Source organism: Mesoplodon mirus (assembly GCF_964341445.2).
Source record: "Mesoplodon mirus genome assembly, chromosome: 20".
NCBI lineage: Eukaryota > Metazoa > Chordata > Mammalia > Artiodactyla > Ziphiidae > Mesoplodon > Mesoplodon mirus.
Genome location: NC_138996.1, coordinates 29,637,330 through 29,661,472, shown reverse-complemented (window position 1 = coordinate 29,661,472; position 24,143 = coordinate 29,637,330). Strand labels below are relative to the sequence as shown.

General features: G+C 50.4%; 2 protein-coding genes across 11 annotated transcripts in view; one reads left to right on the top strand and one right to left on the bottom strand.

The window, feature by feature from the left end:
- The window catches only part of TDRP (testis development related protein), a 129,249-nt gene extending 122,745 nt beyond the window's left edge, over positions 1 to 6,504 (top strand). For 2 of the 7 annotated variants that reach the window (XM_082608405.1, XM_082608410.1), the window contains 2 exons: positions 2,063 to 2,166; positions 3,836 to 6,504. In XM_082608405.1, coding sequence (XP_082464531.1) covers positions 2,063 to 2,166; positions 3,836 to 4,181 — 450 coding nt within the window. In that variant the 3' untranslated portion in view covers positions 4,182 to 6,504. Of the gene's footprint in view, positions 1 to 163; positions 237 to 266; positions 630 to 787; positions 869 to 893; positions 1,948 to 2,062; positions 2,167 to 3,835 lie in introns of those variants that run through there. The other 5 variants (XM_082608406.1, XM_082608409.1, XM_082608408.1 and 2 more) reach the window with 5 other exon arrangements.
- Positions 6,505 to 6,586: 82 nt separating this feature from the next.
- The window catches only part of FBXO25 (F-box protein 25), a 60,873-nt gene continuing 43,316 nt past the window's right edge, over positions 6,587 to 24,143 (bottom strand). The window contains exons 8-12 of one of the 4 annotated variants that reach the window (XM_082608402.1): positions 23,478 to 23,657; positions 22,127 to 22,270; positions 18,722 to 18,748; positions 16,610 to 18,126; positions 6,587 to 16,053 (exon numbers count right to left, since the gene is read on the bottom strand). In XM_082608402.1, the coding sequence (XP_082464528.1) occupies positions 18,037 to 18,126; positions 18,722 to 18,748; positions 22,127 to 22,270; positions 23,478 to 23,657 (441 nt within the window). In that variant the 3' untranslated portion in view covers positions 6,587 to 16,053; positions 16,610 to 18,036. Of the gene's footprint in view, positions 18,127 to 18,721; positions 18,749 to 22,126; positions 22,271 to 23,477; positions 23,661 to 24,143 lie in introns of all 4 variants that reach the window. The other 3 variants (XM_082608400.1, XM_082608403.1, XM_082608401.1) reach the window with 3 other exon arrangements.

The following is a 24,143-nucleotide window of genomic DNA, read 5'->3' as shown; positions in this document are numbered from 1 at the left end:
TGGGTTTCCCTCAGGCTGCCAGCGGGCTGTTTGCCCCACACTGTACGTGAGCGCTCACCACTCAGAACTCCTACTGCTCTGTAGATGTGCCATAACTTGTCACTTAGTAGTTACCTGCCAGCAGAGGGAGGTTTTTGCACCTGGTCTCTTTGATTTCTTCCAGGTGCCGTGTCAGCTGTGACCTGGGATGTCTGCTTGTTGGGGACGTGGAGCCTCGCTCTTATGTCACCTGGCAGGTATTGCCAGCCCTTGAGTGACGTGTGGCAGTGGGACAGGTGTCCTCCCCACAACCAGAGGCCTGGATTCACACACCGGGGACAGATGTGGCATCCAAGGGGGCGGGGTCACCTACAGGTTCTGAGCCCGGCCGGACTAGGGGCACCAAGGCCAGCCCATGGAGGGAGAGGCGGGAAGAAGGCTGTCCTTCTCGAGGGGCGGCAAGGTGGAGGCGAGCCTGGTGGGCAGTGTCCAGCGGGAGGTGTGGGGGAGGTTTGTTAGAGCTCAGGGTCCGACACGGGCCCTTATGCTCTCCACGGAAAGGTGGGGGGTGACACCCAGAGGGCTCTTCGCCTCACGTGCATCCCTGCACCTGCCCAGAGGGCGAGCGCGTCTGTGTTTCCCAATTACAGGTGAGAAGGAGATGGGAAGGGGGCGTTTAGAGGCCAAGGAGAGGGGAGGAGGGGGAGAACGCCCCAAGCCGGTGACACGTTCCCGCAGCCTGGGGCCTCCCGGGCTGAGGGGCACAGGTGGTTTGTGGTGAGGTTTTTATTATTGTAAATGTTTTTAGACGCTCCTTTCAGTTCCCTTCAAGCTCTGGGGCCCACATCTAAGACTTACCGTCTCATTTAGATCATCTCAGTGATTTGTGGTAAGTTTCTCCTGTAGGCTACCGAGTGGTTGCCCTAGAACTCTTTTTTTCTCCTGTTTTATTGAGAAGTAACTGACACGCCTCACTGTGTAAATTCCACACGTGTGGTATGATGCCGTGACTGACATACGCCAGGAAGTGATGACCACGCTAGGGTTAGTTACCACCCATCATCTCGTGTAAATACAGGAAAAAGGAGGAAATAGGTTTGTCTCCTTGTGATGACAACGTAGGATGTACTCTCTCAACAACCTTGCTGCACAGGCAGAGAGTGGGTTCCGTCCAGATCACTGCAGTAAAGCAAGTCATGCCAAGTTTCTGATTTCCCAGCGTGTATAAAAGTTGTGTTTACACTAGATTGTAGTCTTTTAAATGTGCAGTAGTATTATGTCTTTAAAAATGTAGACACCTTAATTAAAAAATGCTTAATTGCTAAAAAACATGCCAACTATCATCTGAGCCCTCAGCGAGACATAATCAGCCCTGGAGGGGCGAGCGCAGCAGGGTCGCAAGCTGTTCGTTTCCTGTTCTGTGGATGGTCTCACACCAGTGCTCGCTTGCGGCCTCCTGGTTCAGGTTTCAGTGCTGCTGCACTTTTAACGTTTCAAAGCATTTAAACCCACGTCTGCCCTATGGGAGATGCCCTCCTCCATCCCCTTCAAAGAAAACCAGCTGCAGTTGGTGATTTTGGGCTCCAGGGACATCAGAGTGGCTCACTGTAAAGGCACTTGACACGAGACTTCTGGAGATGTCCTTCCTTTTCTCCATTCCTCCCTTATTACTGTATCTCTTTGAATCTAAGATGCCAGGCGTTAATTACATCCTGATTTCAGAAATGAAAAAGTACAAAATCATTTGTCTTAGAATAAACAAAAACGCATGGTTTCTTCTCAAAGTCCACCTGGAGGTTGGTGCAGCCCCCCACCTCGTGTCAGGAGCCCCACCATCCCGACCTGGTTTGGCTGAAGTGTGGTCACTGATCGTCCGTTATTAAACATGGGTGGGTTTACCCACTGTCCTCACTGGGTAACGGAGATTACCTGCAACTGATGGGGAAAGTCCCTGTGCGGATACGGCAGGTAAGGAAATTGGTGCCAGCTTCTGTGCTGAATGTCAGCCCCACAGTTACTGCATAATACAGCTGTGACCTGTTTATTTACTGTCAGATGTGATCTTTTCTTAACCTTTTATTAGGTTCAGGGAGCGAGTTTCCGAGGCTGGAAAGAAGTGACTTCGCTGTTTAACAAGGATGATGAGCAGCACCTGCTGGAAAGATGTAAATCCCCCAAGTCCAGAGGGTGAGTAGCTGCTGTCTGGACGGCAGCCGTTCCAGAGGCGGTGGAGAGCAGGGCTGTGTGCGGGGACGCTCAAGGCTTCCTTCCCCGCGTGAGGAGGCAGAAATGAGTTGTACTGATTTTGACAGTAAGCACTTAGAAAGATTATGAAAAAGTGGAAAAAAAAGCTTCTCTGACCAGCTCTCAAACTTAACAGTAAATAGAACTTATGAGTCTTAAAGCAGCCTGTAGTCATGCTTAAGGTGTGTAGTAGTTTCAGAAAATCAAGAAAAAAAACCCAGTTAAAAATGCAAAGATTGACTGTAAACTGTAAAAGATTTTAGAAAACTGGGGCTTCCCTGGTGGCGCAGTGGTTAAGAATCTGCCTGCCAAGGTAGGGGACACGGGTTCCAGCCCTGGTTCGGGAAGATCCCACAAGCTGCAGAGCAACTAAGCCTGTGCATCACAACTACTGAGCCTGTGCTCTAGAGCCCGCGAGCCACAACTACTGAGCCCGTGTGCCACAACTACTGAAGCCCACGCACCTAGAGCCCGTGCTCTGCAACAAGCCACTGTAATGAGAAGCCTGCGTGCCACAACGAGAGGAAGCCTGTGCACAGCAACAAAAACCCAACACAGCCAAAAATAAATAAATTTTAAAGATTTTAGAAAATTGAATATATTTAGGCTGACAGTGCTGCTAGTTTATTATAAATATTTTGAAAGTTTAAAAAATGTATTTAGGGAGTTCCCTGGCAGTCCACTGGTTAGGACTCTGCACTTGCACTGCCGTGGGCCCGGGTTTGATCCCTGGTTGGGGAACTAAGATCCCACAAGCCATGCAGCGTGGCCAACAACAACAAAAAAGTGTTTTTAAAGATGAAAATATAAATTCAGTGACGACCTAGTAGAATTGCCAGTGGCAGGTGACTCCTGGTGAGTCTGACCGTAGAGAGGCTTCTCCTCCGAGGACCGGGTGCCTCAGCAGCACTTATGACCTGCCAGCGCTGTCTGGCCCTCCCCTGCCTCTGACCCCATGGTCATGACCTCATGCGCCTTCTCTGCAGGGACTGTGTAAGTCGGTCCTCTTGGATGTCAGGGTGGCAGCTCATGGGGGGCCTGAAAACTCACCTGTGTCCTGGCCCCTCAGTCCAATTAAATGAGACTCTGAAGGGGTCGGGCCTGGACGCCAGTGTTTTTACCCATGTCCTGGGGATGCTCCCAGCAGCCAGGCTGGGGGACCGCGGCCAGAGCTCTGAGTCGTGTGTGAGCATCCACCTCCACAGTCGGCCGTGTTTTCCTCGGAGCGCACAGCGCTGCAGCTGTGAATAAACCTGTGGTAAATGGAGTAACCCCCCTTTCTGAATCTGGACCTGGGGCTTCTTTTCTCAGGTTGGTTCAGAGACGAGCTCGGCCTTCCGTGTGGCCTTGAGACAGTCCGCTTTTTTCTCTTCTGAGAGTGACTTTGCATTTTGCCAAGTGTGGTACCTTAAATACAGCATTCACAAGTTTCCCTAATCATGTGTAGTGGCTGATTTTTCCTTATTAATATTAATATTTCAAGTTTTACATATAAATCTCTGTGAGCTTTCCAAACAAGACTTTAAAAAGAACCTTTTATTTTATAAAATAAACACAACTTGAGGCTCTGAGATGATTGATCACCAACACTTAACTCTTTCGTCTCCTGTAGAACTAACTTACGATTAAAAGAAGACTTGAAGATGGAGAAGAAGTCTGGATTTTGGGACAATTTGGTTTTGAAACAGAATACACAGTCTAAGAAACCAGATGAGATCGAAGGTTGGGAGCCTCCAAAACTTGCTCTTGAAGATGTGGCAGCCGACTCGGGCGACCTCATGAGTGACCGTCTGTCTGGGCCAGGCTGGGAGGAGGACGCCAGGGGCTCCACCAAGTACACCAGCCTGGCCAGCGCCGGGAACAGCTCGCGCTGGAGCCTCAGGTCAGCGGGGAAGCTGGTGAGCATCCGTCGGCAGAGCAGAGGCCACCTGACGGACGACTGGGAGGAGCTGGAGTGACGGCCCCACTCCTGCGAGTTCACAAACCAAGATCTGCCTGATTTTGCACCTTTGTATCTCATTTCATTCAGATTCCTAGAGTTTGCTGTATCACAGTGTTTTTTCAGTAGAGTATCAAGTTTGGTCTTTCCCAGATGAAACGTGCAGAGAACCTGCCCTGTGCTGTTCTACGTGGACTCTCCCTCTTCAAACGCTTACGTAGGAAATTCCTCGGTGGACACGAACAGGGACCGCACGTCGACTGCCTTATGTGGAAACGTCCTCCTGTCGTCCAAGTGTTGCTGAGACTGGAGACCTGAGGTTTGCTGCTGTCCAGTGGTAATTTGCATTTTGCCACAAAACCGTCTTCCTGTGTCCTCGGTTGCAGTTTTTTGTTCCGTGACTTGATCCCTTTCTCTGCATGTAGCACATATGTGTAGTCTATGACACAAGAATGTAGCAGCTGCGCAGTTCTCTTCTGTTGCCAGAAACCTGCAATCCAGGTGTAAAATGAATCTTCCAAAGGTCGTGTTACATTGTGTTAACTCTTCTTTTGTACTAAATTTTGAAATATGCAAGCAGAATAAACCCTGGAGAAGCGAAGGCTGTATCTGATCAGCGTGAATGCACTGTCTGCAAACGCATCTTCATCTCCAGCCTCCCGTAAGCGCATTAGATGGTGACAGTGGCTCTTATCTTGAGGTTTTATTTTTACTTTTCCTGAACTTTTAAATATTGATCTTACTTTCTTCTAAAACTTTGTTCTCTGTTTTTGATTGCAGATTAAAGAATGCTATAAAGCATGGATCAGTTTTAGTAACTTGACACTTAATTTTGTTTGGAAGATGATAACTTGCTCGTTAAGAGTTAAAACTGTATGTAAAATGATGAAAGTGCCTCTCTTCTCTAACACCCAGGGTTTTGTTTTTCCAAATGAGAGACTGGCTGGTTTGGGCACGTCACTGAGGCGTCTCGTGTGTCTCCAGACTTGCTTTCTGCCTCCCTGATAGACTGGCCCCTTGGTCGGGTACCCGTGCACGTGTGTCCTCAGCAGGACAGCTCTGATCCACAGGAGTACGTGTCTATCTCAGGTCACGGTGGCTTCACAGAGAAGGTATAGGGGTTTTTTGGTTAAAAACAAAAACCTCCAGTTACACTGTGCATTCCTCTTTAAAAGCCACTGTCCTCAGTGTTCAGTTCTGTGCTGTTCCACGTAAGGGGGTGTCATTTAGCATTTCTGTGGACTCGGGGGGTGACAGTGTCTGCCTGTCATCTGTCATTTCTCAACCAGTCATCTGTCTACACTGTCATCTCCAGCCATCCGTGTACAATGTCTACCTGTCCTCTAACCATCTCTCTCTCTCTGTCTATGTAGCATCCATCAGTCATCTATGTCCGTCTTTTCCTAAGAGACAAGAAGTTTACTTCACTGAGCCTTTAAAGGGGGACATGTAAGTGGTGGTAAAATCCAGTTTGCGTTAGAACCTTGAAATGGTTAACACCGGAACTGAAAACCGTGTTTCTTCAGGTAAACAGTTCAGTACATAGACTGTAGTCCTTCTCCCTAAAGAGACGCTTGCTGTGGCTGCAGACGAGCTCCAGACCGTCATTTACGTGAGGCTTTTAAAGCAGGAGCCGCGGGCTTGTCTTGGGCTAATCCTGTGTTGCGGTGCAGGGACGCAGACCTCGTGTCCGAGGCTCTAGGCAGGGAGCTCAGCGCAGGGGTGGGGACAGCGTCCTCACCGTGGGGAGCCTGTGCCCGTGCGCTGCAACGCTCAGTGCCTGTGAAACCCCCGTGGTGCCCAGCCGGCAGAACAGCTCTTCATACCGTTGTTCCTCAAAACCAGACCGGGGTTGGAATATGCACACAAATCACACTTATCTACAAAGATTAACGTAAAAATGAATTTTTCTTCTGTTGTGTCTGATTAAACGAAAATACATGTGGGTTTTAATATAAATATTTATTGGTATGCTTTGGGGGAAAGATATTTTTTCTTGATAGAATCTACCAAAGCATCTTTGTTTTGTTCACTGGCTGATGAGAGAACAGGTTTGTTTGAATTCTGTAAAAACATAGCTTCTCTGTGTCTTAGAGTGAAGTGTCTGCCGTTTTTAACAGGAAAATGATTGGCTTCAAAGAAGGTTGAATTCTTATTGCTGAGGTTTTTAAAAATAAAACATGCTTTATATACTCTGACTGTTAGTTTGCACGGTTACTGGCATCTGCTTCCGGTGACTCAGTCACTCAGAGCTGATGGTACCCGTTCTCGACACTTTCAACCTCATTTAAGATGCCAACAAAATGTGTAGACTCATAAATAAACGACCAACTTCAACTTCAGCTGTCGGGATGTATCTTTTGTGTATTTGAATGGACGCTGTTTGGGAACAGCAGGCGCTGCGTCTGCCCTGGGCCCCGCTTCTGATTTTACTGCAGTGACTTCAGGAGTTAGAGCCTGAAGCAAGCCTCCCCTCAGCACCCAGCTGATAGGAGTACGTTCTTTACTTAATCATCTTCATCTTGTAAAAAGGTTTCCATCTGTTTTTCCCAAACAGTGGCCTCTTCTGGAGAGAAACCCTGACCTCCCTTAGGGACTGGATGACCACGATGCCGTCTCACGCCAGGTGACACGTCCGAGTCCCACCACCTTCCTTTCCCGTGGTGTGCGTGTTTCTGCCTTCCCCTCGCTGGTCTCCTGGCCTGTCCCTGCCCTCGTCCCCTTCCTCCCCTCCCCCCCACCTCACCCACTCCTGCTCTCGTCCTGCTCTCCACCTGCCTCTGGGGGCGTGTGGTTCCACTGGTGGTTTCAGACCCTGAACCTCAGATGCTCACTCACGGATGTACGTCACCAGATATTTTCCGACTGTTGTCACAGGCCAGGGGACTCTCTCTTCTTTCTCCCCATTTAATTCCAGCCATTTATCTGCTTTCTAGATTTTATGGTTCTCAGTTGGTATTGGATTGAACAAAAGAAGGGCAGAACACAAATCAGCTTTAAAGAAATGAATTGGCTAAAAATCCTTGAACTTGGTGATAAAATTTTTAGTCCAAAGGGGGCACAGACGGTGCCGAATGACTAACCAAGGGGCCCCCTGCTGCCACTGCTTTCTTTTGGCAGAAGAGCCGTTCTGGGTGATGGATGCAGGACAGGAACGCCCTCCGAGGGGGTTTCCCAGCGCCTGTGCCCTGAGGACAGGCACCGTCACCTCCTAGTTGCTGCTTCAACACAAGGGTCTGACGGGGCTGTGACCTGCACGTGACGCTGTCGTGGTGAGTGCGTGTCCTCACAGCTGTGTTCTGTAGTTTGTAATCGTGGATACAGGACCTAGCCTGGTCCAGAACTGTCTGCAGGGCACCTCCTGGGTCGCAGGGTCCCTCGGGGCTCCTGGGGCAGGGGGTGGGGTAGGGTGGTGGACAGCCACATCCTGTCCCAGCCTGGTCCACTCGGGGCTGGCCAGCTGTTAACATTCAGCCAGCTGAATGCACCTGTTTTCAGAAAAAGCACTACTTTGTAACCTAAATGGCTTTCGATTCATGTTGTGAAGAGTCACGTTGCAATGAAAAATTACCAGTCTTCACTAATAGCAGAACAAAGTGATGAACTATTGACAGATTTTGCCCGCTGTTGAAAAATGTAAAATTTCTACCGAAAGGAGCCGTCTCAGGATTTGGAAAATATTTGAGCTGTGTCTTTTAGTAACAGGGTGACGAACGCAACGGTGACCCCCCCCCCAGGGTATGAGGTGTCGCAATGGGTCTAGAAGGAAAGCCCCGCATAGCTGGGTAGCACCCCGGATTTGGTGCCCCTGACGAGGTCATCGTGTTACCCCGGAGATAGTGGCCCAGCACCCAACTTTCCTCAAACCCATGGGGAGAATGACGTGGCAGACGAGACCTTTTAACGGTTGCATTCGGATGAGGGATTACAGGTGACTTTCACCTCTTATGTTTTTCATGCCTTCTGGGGTATTTTGAAATATCAGACAAGCATACAGACCATATTAACAAGCAAACCAGCTCTGCTCTGGGTTTTTCTAACCATGTCGTCTCCCCACTGTGTTCGCACAAGGACAGGTCAGGGCACTGCGGCTGGTCCTGAGGCCATGGGAAGGTGAGGTGTGGCCGGGCCAGCCCTGCAGGGGGCCCTGACCTGCTCGGTTGTTGGGGCCACACCCAAGGCTACCATGACCCGGGCACGGCTCCCGAGTCCTCCCGAGAGTGGGGATGTGGCCTGGAGGGACGACCCGCCCGGGCCTGTGGCCCCCGAGTCCCCCCACCTGCACAGATGAGAACGGGGACTTGGCAGTGAAGCCACGGGGGGAATAAACTGAAAATTGGCTTCTTCCCCGTGAGGAAGAGGCCGTCTTTTCTGACCAAGTGCCTGTGTTCCAGTTCCCAAGTGGCGACTCCGGCCTTCATGCAGAAATTCTGAATTTAGAAATGGTGGCTTTAAACAGAACAGCAAGGGAGAGATGGCACGTGGCTGTGGCGCGTGCATCTGCCTCGCAGAGGGAGGACAGGGAGGAGACCTCAGACCCTGGTGTGGGGCGAGGGTCTCAGGCACCGTCCACTCCACTCCCTGGTGCCGCCCGGCCTCCTGCGGGGCACCTGGCCCATCAGGGCTCCCGGAGGCGGTGCTGCTGCGCCTGTTTTGCAGATAATCATAGTGAGGCTCTGAGGGTGTTTGTGCCCAGGCACTCGTTGGACCAGGAACTGAGATCCAGGTGGGGAAGCCCGAGGCACCTGCTGTTCCGAGGGGTCTGACGTGTCCCCAGGACTGGTTGGGGATGCAGGGCCTGGCTTCAGACTGACAGGGACGGGGTCTAAATGCTGGCCTAGACCCTGGGAGGCCACAGTTTGTCCCTCGTCGCAGAAGGCGTGGCTGGACAGGGCGTGGCTGGCGTGGGATGCAGCAATGAGGGCCAGGCGAGGCTGTGGGGCGTCTGGGCAGGTGTCCCCACCTGGCGGTTCCTCCTGGATGGGTGGAGCCCCCTGCCCATATGCACCGGGCAAATATTTTCATGAAGCGGACGGAGCATGGGATTCAGTGGGGTGAGGAGGCCGTGTAGCTGGAGGACGGGAATCTGAGAGGCTGGCGGAGTTTGGGAGACGTTCCTGGGGCAGCAGGGGTGCCAGGGCTTCGGAGCGGGAAGTTATTCCAGATCTGCAGGCTCTGCGAGGCTGGTTCAAGGAAAGGGGCTCCTCCTGGACTTTGCTTTTTGCACCTGTCAGCCACCCAGGGTCCCGATGGTGAGGAAGCCAGCGCCCAGCTTCCGTGCATTCACAGCTCATCCAGGAGAAGAACCATCCCCAGTGAAACAGTCATTCTCCTTTTAACAACAGGAAAGGCCACGCTCAGCTGTGAACAAGAGTCCCCACACCTCGGTTCCACTGTGGGTCCTGAGGAGTTGGGGGCCCCCGGGTCTCAGTGTGTGTGGGAGTGTTAAGAGTTGTGCTTTTTCTGTACAGTGTGTGCCACTCCTGAGCCCGGTAGCAGCAGGCATGTGCAAGGGAGGCCGGATTACACCTAAACCTCTAAGTGGTGGTTATTTTTCATAATTAACCCAGCACATTTCAATTTGGAAGTGACAAGCATTTCAGTTTTTAAAAACTGTTATTATGGAAAATATCTATGCAAGAGTAAAAACAGTGTGGTGGGCAACTCAGCCACTGAGATTCCACAGTTGCTGAACGTGTCATATTTGCTTCACATGTGTGTTTACCTGATCAAGGATTTCAAAGCTGAGATATATATTTACCATTTAAAAGTAAATTACAGACATCATGACATTTCACTCCTGAATGCGTACAGCATGCATTTCTAAAAACGAAGCTATTCCCCCAGCATAACTACTACGTCAATGGCACGCCTCACAAAATTAACCATTCCCTAACATCATCCAATACCCATATATACAGTCAGGTTTTCCCAATTGTCTGGAAAATATCTCTTTAGCTGCTTTTAATTTTGTCCTCAAGACCACGACATGGTGTATGGATTGTGACTGGCCTGCTGCAGGGGCTCAGCCCATACTGAGGTAGGTGTGAGATGTGGGCTTGGGGATGACAAGTTCCCTCCCTCCTCACGTGCCTGCAGTTGCCTCTCTCCGCCTGCAGGAATGTGTGTCTGGGGACTTGCTTCTGTACAAATCCACTGCTTTGTGCTGGGTTCCGATACTCATGAGTCCTTTCTCTGGGTATCTGCCAAGTTTCTGATTCTGTCCCAGGCCTCTGTCATCTGGTCGCCAGTCTCCCTCCAGGGTCTTTGGCCTCAGTGAAGTGGTGGACAAGTTTATGTAATTAGAAGTTGATGTCTCAGCATGACTTCAGAATTGCAGAATTTAGTGATAAAGGCAGGGTAGAATTTTAGCTTTCAAGAGAGCTGAATAAATGTAGAAGGGGGTGGTGATGGGAAAAATATTTGCTTTGAGTTTTCTTTTTGAAAAGTATTTTTTTTCTTTAGAGGCTAGGGTTTCAAAATTCTCTTCTCCCTAGAAACTCAGAACTGGATCAGTGAGCTAGCAGGAGGATGCCAAGAATTTTTGTTCTGTAAGAAATCTCCAAAGCTCAACATGCAGAAGCCCCTGGAAGACCAGTTTCCCTTGGGAACCAGTGAGCAGGACCCAGAGGAGGGCATTGCTCTCCCCCAGGAGACACGCAGCTCTATTCTAGTACTTCGCTGTTTGTTTCTCTCACTTTTTAATTTGGGTGCTTACAGGTCTTCAAAAGGCAATGTGAGATAAAATACTGGAAAGATATCAAAATTTAAGTAATTACCTTGAAGTAGAATTATGGGTAGCATTTTCTTTTTTTTTTGTATATTGGCTTTTTAACAAAACTTTTTACAGTGAATATACATTACATTTGTGATCAAAAAACAGGGTGACAAATGTTGAAAAAGTAACATCTCAGTTTTTAAATGGAAAATATCAAACATATCCAAAAGAAGAAACAAAATTATATAAATCATGGGTTGGCACACTACAGCCTGGTGGACAAATGTGGCCATCCCCCTGTACTTACTTATATGGCGTACAAGTTAAGAATGTTTATATTTTCAAATGGTAGAACAACTTAAAAGAACAATATACTGTGACACATGAAATACCACAGGGTTTAATTGGAACACTCGCTATCAATGTCCCCCACGCAGTCCAAGTCTGAGTTACGTATAGATTGTCTATGGCTGCAAGAGAGAATGTGGGCCCTGAAAAGCCAAAAATATTTAACACCTGCCTCCTCACAGAAAATCTGCTGAACCCTGGCGAAAGCTCCTTCATCTACACATCCTGCCCCTCTACGGTTTTCAGCTCCTGGCCAATCTTGTTTTATCTTTAGTCACCCCCTAGCCTCAACCAAGAGAATTATGTTAAAGTAAATCCCATAATCCTGTAATTTCATCATCTTCATGTTGTTTAAATTAAAAAGTTGAGAATTTACCAAGAAGATGTAATAATCATAAACATACGTGAACATTAGAGCTTCTAAACATATGAAGCAAACACTGAGGAAAGAGCCAGCTCTATATTATAGTAGGAGACCCCAATACCCCACTTTCAAGAAGAGACAATATCCACCATTAGATCAATCAATTTAATACACGCTATTATACACAGAACAAAGGAAAAACATGATCATTTCAATTGATGCAGAAAAAGCAGTTGACAAAATTCAACACCCTTTCACGATGGAAATACTCAACTAATTCTGAATAGAAGGAGACTGCCCCAACATTATACAGCCATATAAAAAGTCCCAGCTGACATCCTCTCAATGCTGAAAGACTGAAAGCTTTTCCTCTAAGATCAGGAACAAGACAAAATGCCCACTCTCACTACTTCTGTTCCACACAGATTGGAAGTCTGCACCAGACAGAGCCATCTGGGCAAGAAAAAGAAATAAAGCATCCAAATTGGAAAGGAAGTATTAAAATTCTCTGTTTGCAGGTGGCATGATCTTATATGTAGAAAATTCTACAGACAACAACAAAAAATCAACATACAAACATCAGTTGCAGGTCTATACAATAACAATGAAAAATCCAAAGAGGAAATTAATAAAATTCCATTTTTAATGGCAACAAAAAGAATAAAACACTTAGGAATGAACTCAGTGAAAAAGGCTGAAAGAAAAAGACACAAATAAATGGAAGACATCCCATGTTCATGGATTGGAAAACTTCCACCCAAAGCAATCTATAGAGTCAGTACAATCCCCACCCAAGTCATAATGGCATATTTGGTCAAATGATTTTCAACAAGGGTGCCAAAACCGTTCATTAGGGAAAGGACAGTCAACACATGTTGCTGGGAAAACCACATATCCACATGCAGACGAATGAAGCTGGATCCTTACCTTATTATGCCACGCGCAAAAATTAAAACTATAAAACTCTTAGAAGAAAACATAGGGAGAAAGCTTCATGACATTGGATTTGGCAATGAAAATCCTGGATATGACACAAAATGTGCAGGCACCAAAAAAAGAATAGAGAAATTGGACATCAAAATTAACACAATCAACAGAGTGAAAAGGCAACCTAGGGAATCGGAGAGAACATTTCCAAGTCGTCTAGCTGATAAGGACTTAGTGTCCAGAGTTGTAGTAGTTCTTTCTATATTCAACAACAAAGCCACATACAGCTCAATTAAAAAGAGGGCAAAGGACCTGAACAGACATTTCCCCAAGTAAGACACATAAATGGCCAACAAGCACAGGAGAAGATGCTCAACATCACTTCTCATCAGGGAAATGAAAATCAAAGCCATAATGAGATATCACCTCCCAACCATGTGGACAACTACTATAAAAAACAAACAAAAAAAGCCCAACCCCACAAGATAACAAGTGTTGGTGAGGATGTAGAGATATCGGAGCCCCTGGGCACTGTTAGAGGCTGCACCGTTTTACACTCCCACCATGGAAAATAGTATGGTGGTTCCTCAAAATATTAACTATATAATTACCACATGATCCAGCAATTCCACCTCTGGGTATATATCCAAAACGAAATGAAACCTTTACCTAGAAGAGAGATTTGTACACCATGTTCACAGCAGCCCAAAGGTGGAAGCAACCTAAGTGCCCATCAACAGACGGAGAAACAGAATGTGGTCCAACCACACAATGGAACACTATTCAGCTCACAAGTGAAGGAAATCCTGAGTGATGCTACAACACGGATGAAAAGACAACTACTTTATGATTCCAGTTACATGGTGTGTCTACGGTAGTCAGATCCACAGAGACAAGGTGGGGGCCGGGGGCCAGGGGCTGGAGGATGGGGAAGGGGAATTAGTGTTTAATGGGGACCATTTCTGTTTGCAGAGGTAAAAAGTGTTCTGCAGATGATGGTGGTGGTGTTTGCACAACAATGTCAATGTACCTAATGCCACTGGACTGTACACTGAAAAATGGTTAAGATGGCAAATTTTATGTGTATGTTACTGCAATTAAAAAATTTTAATGACATTTGAATTCTCTATGTAGATTAAATAGTAAAAAGCTACTTGCATTGGTCTGTGCAAATTTCTCAAATGACTATCAAAGAAAAGTGAAAATTTTATCCAAATAATAAAAACAACACAGCTGAGGTGTGTCTCCTGTCTGACACAGAAGAACACTGTGTGTGGAGAATCTCGCCATCCTGAGTGAGAGGCACGTGAAAAGCCCTCTCGCGTCCTCAGGTGGCTGTGCTCTGAGCACCTCTGTTCTCCATGTGGGCCTGAGTCGGTGCTGGGGGCGGGGAGGGCGGCAGGCCCCCCAGGAATACGCCTGAGAGGCGCGTGTGCCGATGACACCCAGACGGTGCCGGCGAGGGGCCACTGCAGTCACACCTGTGAGGTGGGAAGGAGCAGCCACACCAGCCATAACGGGTCGGGAAGGTGCACGTGGCACGTCCCTGCTGGGATTCTGGGGGGCGCCCAGGGGACACTGTTCTCCAAAAGTGAGGGTCTGCTCCCTCTGCAAAAAGGGACAAAAAGCAGAGCTCGTCTGGAGTGAGGTCAGAAGACGTGACCACACGCAGATAGGAGCAGGGGAGTGCGAGCTGAGAAGCAAGTGGCTGTCGGGCCTTTCAGCCGAGCAGGTGTCGGCAGCAGGAAATCACTGGGTCCCTCAGGGTTTTCCCTCCCAGTTTTGCAGATCCTTGGGCATCTCACCGGGTGGGGGTGATGCTGCGTTTGGTGGGGAATACAGGAAAGGAAGAGGAGTGAAGCATATGCATTTTCTCACACCGTTAATGAAAGAAAGAAATGTCATAAGCCAAGACAGCTTCTGCCTTTTCATCTACGGTTTTCAGCACACTTCCTTCTGTAACTATGGAGGAAAGCAGATGAAGTTTACAGCCCGTTTATTGCTGGGTTAGGCCCCATGATGAAGAAAATGAGCTCTAACCAAGATACGTCTCAGCTAAGACAAAACTACCCTATCCCGTTAAAGGCAAAGGATTTTCCAAAAGGGAGGATGTCACTAAACTGAAAACAGACGCTTCTCCTCAGTAACTTAAGTTTCCAAGGAATTATCCTAATTCTTAAAGGAGGACTCATGCCAATTCTTCACAAACCCTTCCCAGAAAATGGGAGGCAACGCTCCCAAGGCAAGCCCCTTCTAGGAGGCTATTTTCACCCAGATACCAAAACCAGACAAAGACTCACCAGAAAAGCACAGCTAATCTCTCTTGTGAAAATGCTCAGTAAAACCAGCAAACTAAACTCACCAACCGTGTATGGAAACCACGTGGGACGTGGGCCTGAAAATGCACGGTTGGTTCAACATACAAAAGTCAACACACGACCACCTCTGTAGACGTAGAAAGAGCACTTGACAAAATCTAACACTCTTTCATGATTAAAACAAAACAAAACAAAACACGTCAACAAAGCGAGGCTGGAAGGAAGCACCTCACCCTGATACAGGCGTCCACAGAGATGCCCAGCATGCACCACACCCACAGGCGAAGGGCGGAGAGCCTCCCAGGAACACGCTAGGATGTGTGTGCACTGCCGTCCACGTGCATGGGGGCCTGGCCGGAAAGCTGGGAAGGAGAGGAGAGAGGGAAGGAGGGAGTGAGAGAGGGAAGGAGGGAGGGAGGGAGGGAAGAAAGAAGGAAAGGTGAAAAGCCGCCTCTATTTGCAGAGGACACGATGTATATCCACGTCCTAAGGAATATACAAAAAAATACCGCTAGGTTTAATTAGTGATTTCAGCAAAGTTACAGGATACAAAATCAGTATACAAACACCTTACGTGGGCATTTTGTTTGATTCTGTATGTTTGTTAGAATCTACATGATTCTAAAAGCAGCATTTACAGCAGAAATAACATCAAATCCTTCAATACCGTCCCTAAAGGAGACATGGTTCTCCACGGACAGCCCTGAGCAAATGCACAACAGATGCCATGAAACTCCCAGACTAGCACCTGGACCTGCTGCAGAACCTACTGTGGCTCCTCCTGGCCCATGAGTCACAACCCGGGTGAGAAACTGTACCTCAAGGCAAAGGAAGACACCACAGACTTCCAGACACCACTTCCTGGGGGTGGCAGTTCCCGCAGGGGCGGCTCTGGGCCCACTCCTGGCCATCCTGAGAGGGTCGAGGGCGTGCAGATGACACATCGCGGGGAGTGATGCTGTGCAGCCTGAGTCCAGTGAGCCCCCTGACGGAACCACACTCAGAAATGCCACACGAACCTGCAGCTCAGGACGATCCCTCTCTTCCTGTTCACGTCACCTGATCTTCCGTAAATGAGGGATCAGGGCCCAGGAACTGTGTGCCTGGAACTCTGTACGTGTCTGTACGTGGCCCCTCCCAGCGCTGCAGGCCTCAGGCACACCTACACGTTTTGCCAGTGCCTGTGTGCAGTTTTGGGTCCAAGCACATCTGCTGCCTGTGGAAATGGGCTAAGTAATAGGGGGAACAGCTGGACTCTTCTCCCAAGACTTTTAATGTTCTCTGGGGAGAAGAACTCACTTCAAGAGGTTAATGTCCTCCTAAGAAGAAACTAATACAGAAAAGACCAACACCCCAAAAGTAAAACAGGCAAAGAACACAATTAGGTAATTTGCCAAAGCAAAACAAAATACAGGGCTTCCCTGGTGGCACAGTGGTTAAGAACCCGCCTGCCAACGCAGGGGACGTGGGTTCGAGCTCTGGTCGGGGAAGATCCCACATTCCGCAGAGCAGCTAAGCCCGTGAGCCACAACTACGGAGCCTGCGTGCTGCAAACACTGAAGCCTGCGTGCCTAGAGCCCGTGCTCTGCAACGAGAGGCCACCAGAATGAGAAGCACGTGCACCGCAACAAAGAGTAGCCTCCGCTTGCCTCAACTAGAGAAAGCCTGCGCACAGCAACGAAGACCCAACTCAGCCAAAAATAAATAAATGTATACGTATAAAAAAAACACAGAAACAACTCGCCAATAAGCTTTCAGAAGACACATCCTACCTCACAGCCTCTTCACGTCCATCTTCGGGGGAGAGAGATGCCACCTTCCATCGTCGCCAGTGCTCTGGAAACATCCTTACAAACAACTGCCTTGTTTCCCTGGTTCTGCTTCTCGTTTATCGTAAGGAGATCATCAGATGCACAAAAGTGCGCATGTGGTGATGCTGATCACAAAGTGATCTGGTCCAGCTGTGTGGTACCACGTTGCCAGTAAAAACCATATTTTCACAAACACTTTTGAAAAAAAGGCTGGTTATAAAATGAAAACGGTATATATGATGTTTACGGTTTTATGAAAAGCTTTCACCCAATACACACAGAGGGGAACTACCATTTGACAATTAAGCATAGTCTTGGCTGTGTCAGTTCAGCACAGAATGTAGTGAAAATACAGACTCTTTATTTACAAATATGCAAGACAGCAAATTTCCATGTGCTAAGAAGGAAGTAGAAATGACTTTGCTTGGGTCCTTGACCCTGTTCAGTCTCCCCTACACCTGCCGGGGCCATTCCTGCATTCCTTCTGGTAAGCACAGCTATCTCTGGGTGGCAGGGTTATATGCAAGTTTTATTCTTTTATAAACCTTTATTTTCAAAATTTTCTAAAATGTACATGCAATATTTTTAAAATAAAACAATCTTTGAAAGGTTTCAATAAATGATATCAAAATCATTGATACTACTTCCTTCAGTAAGATGCAAAACTGATGAAGTTAAAATCAGTAGATAAACATGATTTATTACTTAGCCTGCAAAGGGGGATTCAGAGCAGTACAGTGCAGGTCACACTGGGCTGGCCCCCAGGTCAGGGCCCCTGCCTGCCAGCATCGGGCCATGAGCCCAGGATCACAGCCCCAGACTCACGCCTTTGTGGGTCTCGGATGTCTGCACAATTCACAACCCAATGCTGAGCACCCAGAAGACATGCACATACTTCCCTGGGTTCCTTCTGTATCCAAAAGGATTCATATGGACAAGACCAATACAGTTAAAATACATCTCAAGAAAAATAAATATTCTGCACAATGTCCTTACAAGGATCAATGATCTATCCCCACCCCCAATCACTACAAAATCAGGGAACTATCATTTGACAATTAAGAAGCATATGCTTGGCTGTTAGTGTCAGTTCAGCACAGAATGCGGTGCTGAAAATACAGACTCTTTTTGAACCACATTCACAAACATGCAAAGTTGCACATTTTAATGCGCTTAGAAGAAAAGAATTTTTTAAAGAAGGAAGTAGAAATGATTTTCCTGGGTTCCCTGACCCCGCTTCAAAGGTGGAAACAACAGGTGCTCCTGCCCGCAGGTGCCAGGGCAGCTTTCCACGTCCCTCCACGCCCTCCAGCCTGGGCACCAGGTCACGGCTCAGTCACGGAGGACGCGTCCTACCACGCTGCCCAGGCCACGACGCGGCGGGGCCCTTAGAACTTGAAGAGGTCGATGAAGTGCTGTGGGGACACGGGCGTGAAGCAGCTGTCAGGGTCAGCAGCCGTGCAGGGGTGGCCCGAGTCCTGTGGGAGGAGTGGGTCGTTACCATACGGGGCGTGTTTCTGGAGGGAACGCAGCTCAGAAGTCACCAGCTGCTTGTTTAAACGCGCCCCAGACCCCACCACAAAGGTGCGTGGACAGCAAGCGATGAGAACTACGAAAATGAAGGCAGCCACGCGGCTCCCCGGGGGAGAGACTTCCTGAAGGAATTCCTGCTCCAGTGGATGGGGAGACAGGCCGCCCTGAGTTAGGGCCCCAGAGGGAGCACTGGGCTCTGCGCCCCTGTCCTGGCCACACTCCTCCCCTCCCGCCATGGGTCAGGGTCCACCCCGGGACCTGCTCTCGGCACCGCCCACCCCACTCACCAGAGGGCCCAGCACCGCGTCCCGCAGCAGAAACGGGGCTCAGGTCAGGAGACAAAGCAGCCTCGGGACTGGGATCCAGTTAGGCTGGGGACCCGGCGGCCAAGCCTACACCCTCCCTCTGGTCTACAGGGCAGCTCATGGGACCCCCGGTCATGGCAAAGCAAGCAGGCCAGTCGCACATCAGCAGAGGGTGCGGCCTGAGGGGCACCGGCCTCCTGGGGACGCGCGCAGATGCGGGCAGAGCAGGAGGTACCTCGAGTAATAAAGCAAGGCGGCAGTCCTTGGAGACGGCGGAGAAAGGGTCAGGAAGGAGTGCAGAGAAGGGAGGAAAAAAGGGAAAACAGGGTTATTAGGAAAAGCCAGACTGTACTTAGCATTTAGGCTGGATGTGTATTTACGAAAATGGCTAAAATCATCGGGCAGCTGAATCAGAGGCACCGTCCAGCACCTGAAGGGCCACAGCACCCTCAGGCCGTCTGGGACACTGCCACAGTTTCCACTTCCTGGAGTCTTGGAACGACAACTGATGACGCTGCAGAGCTAAATAATCGTCGGAACTGTTCACTCACAGTGCGCAGAGCGACACTGACACATACGGTTTACACTGCAAATATTTACGGCAGGTTTCTCGGAAGCTCCCTCATTCCCACTTCACTGGGAGTCAACTCCGTGGAATTCAGAGCACGAACCAGATTCCACGCGAGCCCAGGCGCCCCAGAGCCCGCTCCCGCGCGGACGCCTGCTCATCCACGGTTTCCAGCTCGAAGTCAGCACCAACCTGCCTCTCTCACCTCTTGCCAGCCCGGCCACCTGGCCTGGCTTCCCCACCCTCGCTGGAGACGGGGGCTGGCCATCAGCGCGGGCTGGGGCCAGCAGCCTCCCTGCTCTGGCCACAGACACGCAGTGTGGACCTGGCAGTGGACACGCCGAGACAAAAAAGGACACGGGGTCCTGATTCCCAGCCTTTAACTGGACTCATCCTGTCCGGCTTCCAACTCACCCAACCCCCAGTGTTGACCGAAGTTCCATGAAGTCGAGAAACTCAGCTGGAGGACGGTCAGGCGGAAGGAACACAGCGGTCTCGCATCACTACTCAGAGACCCGGGAGGGCCGCCCCACAGAAGCCAGACAGACCCCGAGCCGGGCACCTGCGCTCGCCTGGCTGACTCGGCTCAGTGACTCCAAGACTGTGCTGCACAGTTCTTAAGCCCAGTATTTCCCCTCCTTTTACTTTGGAAGAGTTGCCACAAAGGCAGGTAGAAAACTAACCCCCAGACTCCAGAGAGTGAAGCCAGAACAGACAGGATGGCTGGGGCAGCTGAGAGGTCAGAGCCCAGGCCCGCATGGGCGGAAGAGGACGAGTCTGGTAGCGTGCGGGAGCCGGACCATAGTGGGTCCCCACCAGCACCCGGCAGCATCTGATGGTGTCACGCTGCTGTCTTCCCATCAGCAGAAAGTGCTGGCGAAGGTGAGTCAAAGCACAGGGGCCACTTCCGAGCACCAGCCCCACGCAGGGCAGGGCACTGCTTAACCTTCACGACTCCACGCGGCAGGTCTGCCCCGACAGGAGGCTCCACGAGGCTGGGAACTGGGGTGAGGCCACGGGATGGTGCGGGACGAGCCGGGGGGAGAGTCCGGTCAGCTGGGGCAACGCAGGGGGCCTTCCTCGGGAGCTGACACTGCAAGCAGTTTCCACCAGAAATTCCAGAGACTCGACTCTTTTTTTTTTTTTAATTTCCACCCATAGATTCAGAATAAAGTTGGAATGGCCTCTAGGAGAAAAAGCTGCAATGTGACCTCATGGGTGGACCGAGCCAGGCCCTGAGGCCTGAGGCTGCACGGACATCAAGGTGCTCAGCCTTCAAGGCAAGACTGAACATTTCAGAGCCAAAAGACCAGCAGGAGACACTTGTTCTGAATTTTCATAAACAAAATCTGCAGGCCAATTCCTCTGGAAACCTAAAAAATCACGTCTCAGTTTTAAAAAATCCAGAACTTCCGTGCTTCTCGATGCCTCAGCAGCACATTCTTACACCAACCACAGGGAGACTAAGGAGGAGGGCTCCCACGCTCTGCAACGGCATTCTTAGAGAAACGCCCATCACATGCCAGGGCGGAGACTTCCGCCCCAGGAAGAAACACCACTGCTCCCAGTCTCTCTCTGGAATGAAGTGGTCTGCTCAGGAGAACAGAAAACCCTGGGGAGGAGCGTCAGTTCAGAGCAGCAACCAGACGGTCTCACCTGCTCTGACTCAGCCGCGAAGACACCTCCTCACGTGTTTTCCATGGGCACCTGCCCTGGTGTGCGTTTCTATCCCTGTGATTGGGACCAAGGGCGCACAATAGGGGCTCCGCTCTATGTCCTGTAATCCCACTGACTGACTCGCCCGCGTCCCCGCAGAACGCAGCCGGCACACCGGCGAGAACGAGCGCGAGGTGCCCCTGCCCCAGAGGAACAAGGTTCCACAGAATAGCCACAGCAGCCACGTAACACATTTCTCCTTTTTAATTGTGTGGGAAAAGCCACACTAGAATACAAAACAACAAGTTACCAATAACGTGACCTCCTGTTGGTCATGGGTGGGGACAGCAGGACCTGCTCGCCTGCAGCACAGGAGGTAAAGCTCTGTTGACACAGGGCCTCTCACCCCACAACCACAGGTTATAGTTAAAAAAGAGCCACATTACCACGGATATAATCTGAAATGAAAACAATTTAAAGTAGTCATTTCTCTCCCAACAGTTTAGAGTCTGCCATGTAATCCAGGCAACAAATTAGAGATAAACGAAGAGCAAAAGAAATACACAAACCGCCAAGGTGTTGACCAGGAGGAAGGCCTGCGGCCCTACAGCCACGCCCGAGGACACGGAGGGGCAGGCGCAGACCGCCTGCCAGTTTCGCCACTTTTCTCCCTAGTGAAGTTTCACAACGTTAATAAGCAAATTCAAACTCAAGGCAAACTATGGAAATGATTTTACTGAGAGGAGGTGCATGGAAGCACCCCACTCCCCCACCCTGGAAACTTGTTTTAATCAGAGTCTGGACAGGAGAGTAAGGGAGCCAGAGAGGGAGGGGAAGGGCCCAGACAACTGCGGACATGGCTCCGTCTCCACCGAGGACCAGACTTGCTAAGTGTGGCTCAAACACATGAGAAACCCGGGCACCTTCGTGGGCCTCGCCTCCGCTCCAGGCACAGGGCTGTGAGGAGAAGCCCCCTGGAGCTGCCGTCTTCGGGGGTCCCGACAGTGGAGGCTGAGGCCGAGTGTGGAGGACAGGTGAGGGGCCCCCCTCGGCTTCCAGAAGAGGGTGGGGGATCCTGAGCCTCATCTCAGGCTGAGCCTCGACAACAGCAGAAAGCAGCCCCACCAGGACTTGGGCCGAGGCGCCAGCCAGATCGCTCACCGCCCTTGGGGACAGGCCCCCACATGCTACCACAGTGCAAGGGGACGGGGTGGGTGGCCCGACGTTCAGGTCCAACCGCAAGTTGTTCTACTTTTGTGAACCTGTTCCCCTGCCTCAGTCCTTGGCGGTGCATAATTATCTTATCACAAATACAACTTTTTTTTTTTTTTTTTTTTTTACCATTACCGTTAGGTGAATAGTTTGTTTCTCCAAATTTTAATCCTCAAACTCCAAGAGTACATCTGAAATTTTTACCTTCCAAAAGAGGATGCTGCAGTGCCGACAAAAGTGCAGTGTGTCTCCATACTGTTCCTTAGTGGGGTAATGTTTCTGAAGTGCAAAATACATCAACTTCCATTCGATATGACCTTTTTCTGAAAGGATCAAGTGTCTACAAAACTAGACAAACAAAATTCTGTTCAGAATCAGATGGTTTTCATAGCATAACAATTTTAAAAGCAGTATACTGCATGAAACATTCAATTATTTGAAATTAAATTTCAAATATAATTCCATCTATACAATGGAATACCATGCAGCTGTTAAACAGACTTAAAGGTTCTGATCTGGAATGATGTCCACGACATACTATTAAGCTAAAAATAAGTTACATACATCATGTATCTGCCAGGGACTTGTAACTAGAACACAAAAAGAACACAACTCAGTAACAGAAACAAAATGGGCAAAGGACTTGAAAAGACATACAAATGGGCAACAAGCACATGAAAAGATGCTCAGCGCCTCGGGCATCAGGGATGGGAGGAGGCAGCCCCTCACACCCCCCGCGAGGCTGTGACCAAACACTCAGAGTAACGGGCGGGGACGAGGACGTGGAGCAGTCGGGGGCCGCCCGATGGGGCGGCGACTTTGAGAAACAGCTTCTCGGTTCCTCGGAACATTGGACTCCACTCCGGGGCACCCCCCCCACCGCCCGCCCCGGGAAGGGGGACCATGGTGGCCCCGTGGCCTGGCCGCGCCCCCTCCAGCACGCACTTCTCCATTTCAGGGCCTGACCCTGCTCAGCGCCAGGACGCCCCTGCCCACCATGCCCTCCGGAGTGGCCGTGTCCACCTGGGGGACGGGCACGTGACCCCACACGTCCCCCGAGCCCGTGTCTGAAGAGACACGTGACGTCTGTCCCCTTGGCAAGGACCCCCTGGGGCAGGATCGCCCCCTGCCCCGTCCGAGGCTGTCCCCTGCCCTTGACGCTGCCGTGCGTGTCATGGATGCCCAGCTGTCGGTGCTGCACTCCAGAAACACCACGGGGCAGGGGGCGAGGAGGGGGGCAACGATGAGGGGGACACACACGAGTCCGCCGGTCCCCGTGGCTAGTCCCGGTCCTGGGAGGGCAGGGGTGTGGGGAGCGGATGGCCACCGTGATCTCAGCGGTGACACACCACCCGGAGAGAGGCCTCGAGTTACGGGAAAGACGAGGGGCCCGTCCTCGACAGGAAGAACCTGCTCTTGTTCTGCTTCTCTGTTCTGGGCTGTGTTTAGAATCACAGCTCATTCTCAACATGAAGAACAAGCTTTCCCGTAAGTGATTCTAGTCCATTCCCCGAAGTGGCCAGGCCTGGCCGCGGGGGCCGGAGCGCGTGCTCACCTGCTTCTCGCCGAAGTGGTACTGGCAGAGCTTCTTCCACAGCCGCCGGTCCTCGCTAAGCGCGGACAGCGTCGGGGTCACCTGACCCAGAGTGACGATGTCCCACCCATCCGAGAACCTGTACAGGATGTTGCTGAGCATGTGCACGGGAAGGTCGCTGAGCGTCAGGCCGCTGTCCACCTGCTGGGAGGACCCGCGCACTTACTCCAGTGAGAAGGCGCGGGAGCGGGCACTCACGCTGACGTCTGAGGCCCAGGCAATGGGAAGGCCGCCCGCCCCTCCTTCCTCTCCACTTCTCTCCAGATAATGCCCAGCAGCGGCCCTGCCTGGACCTGCGCGACAAGCATTCCCTTCCCTGGGGATCCCGACCACTGACACCCACGCTCCCCGAGTTCGCCAGCTGACGAGGCGTCACCACGCATCAGCTACTAGGGGACAGTGGCACCTGGCCACGTCTATCAAGGCCTGGATACCAGACACACCCCAGGTGCATGTCTTCAGGCAGGTGGCCCTCACAGCACAAGCCCCTGCCCGTGGGAACGAGGTGGGGTCTGTGCGGCGCTCACACCAAGGCCGCCTGGACACCGGATGTTAGATCGTCCCTTGTAACTGCAGGGCCTTAATTAGGGAATCACTGCTCTTTGTAAATCCCACGTTTAGATAGCA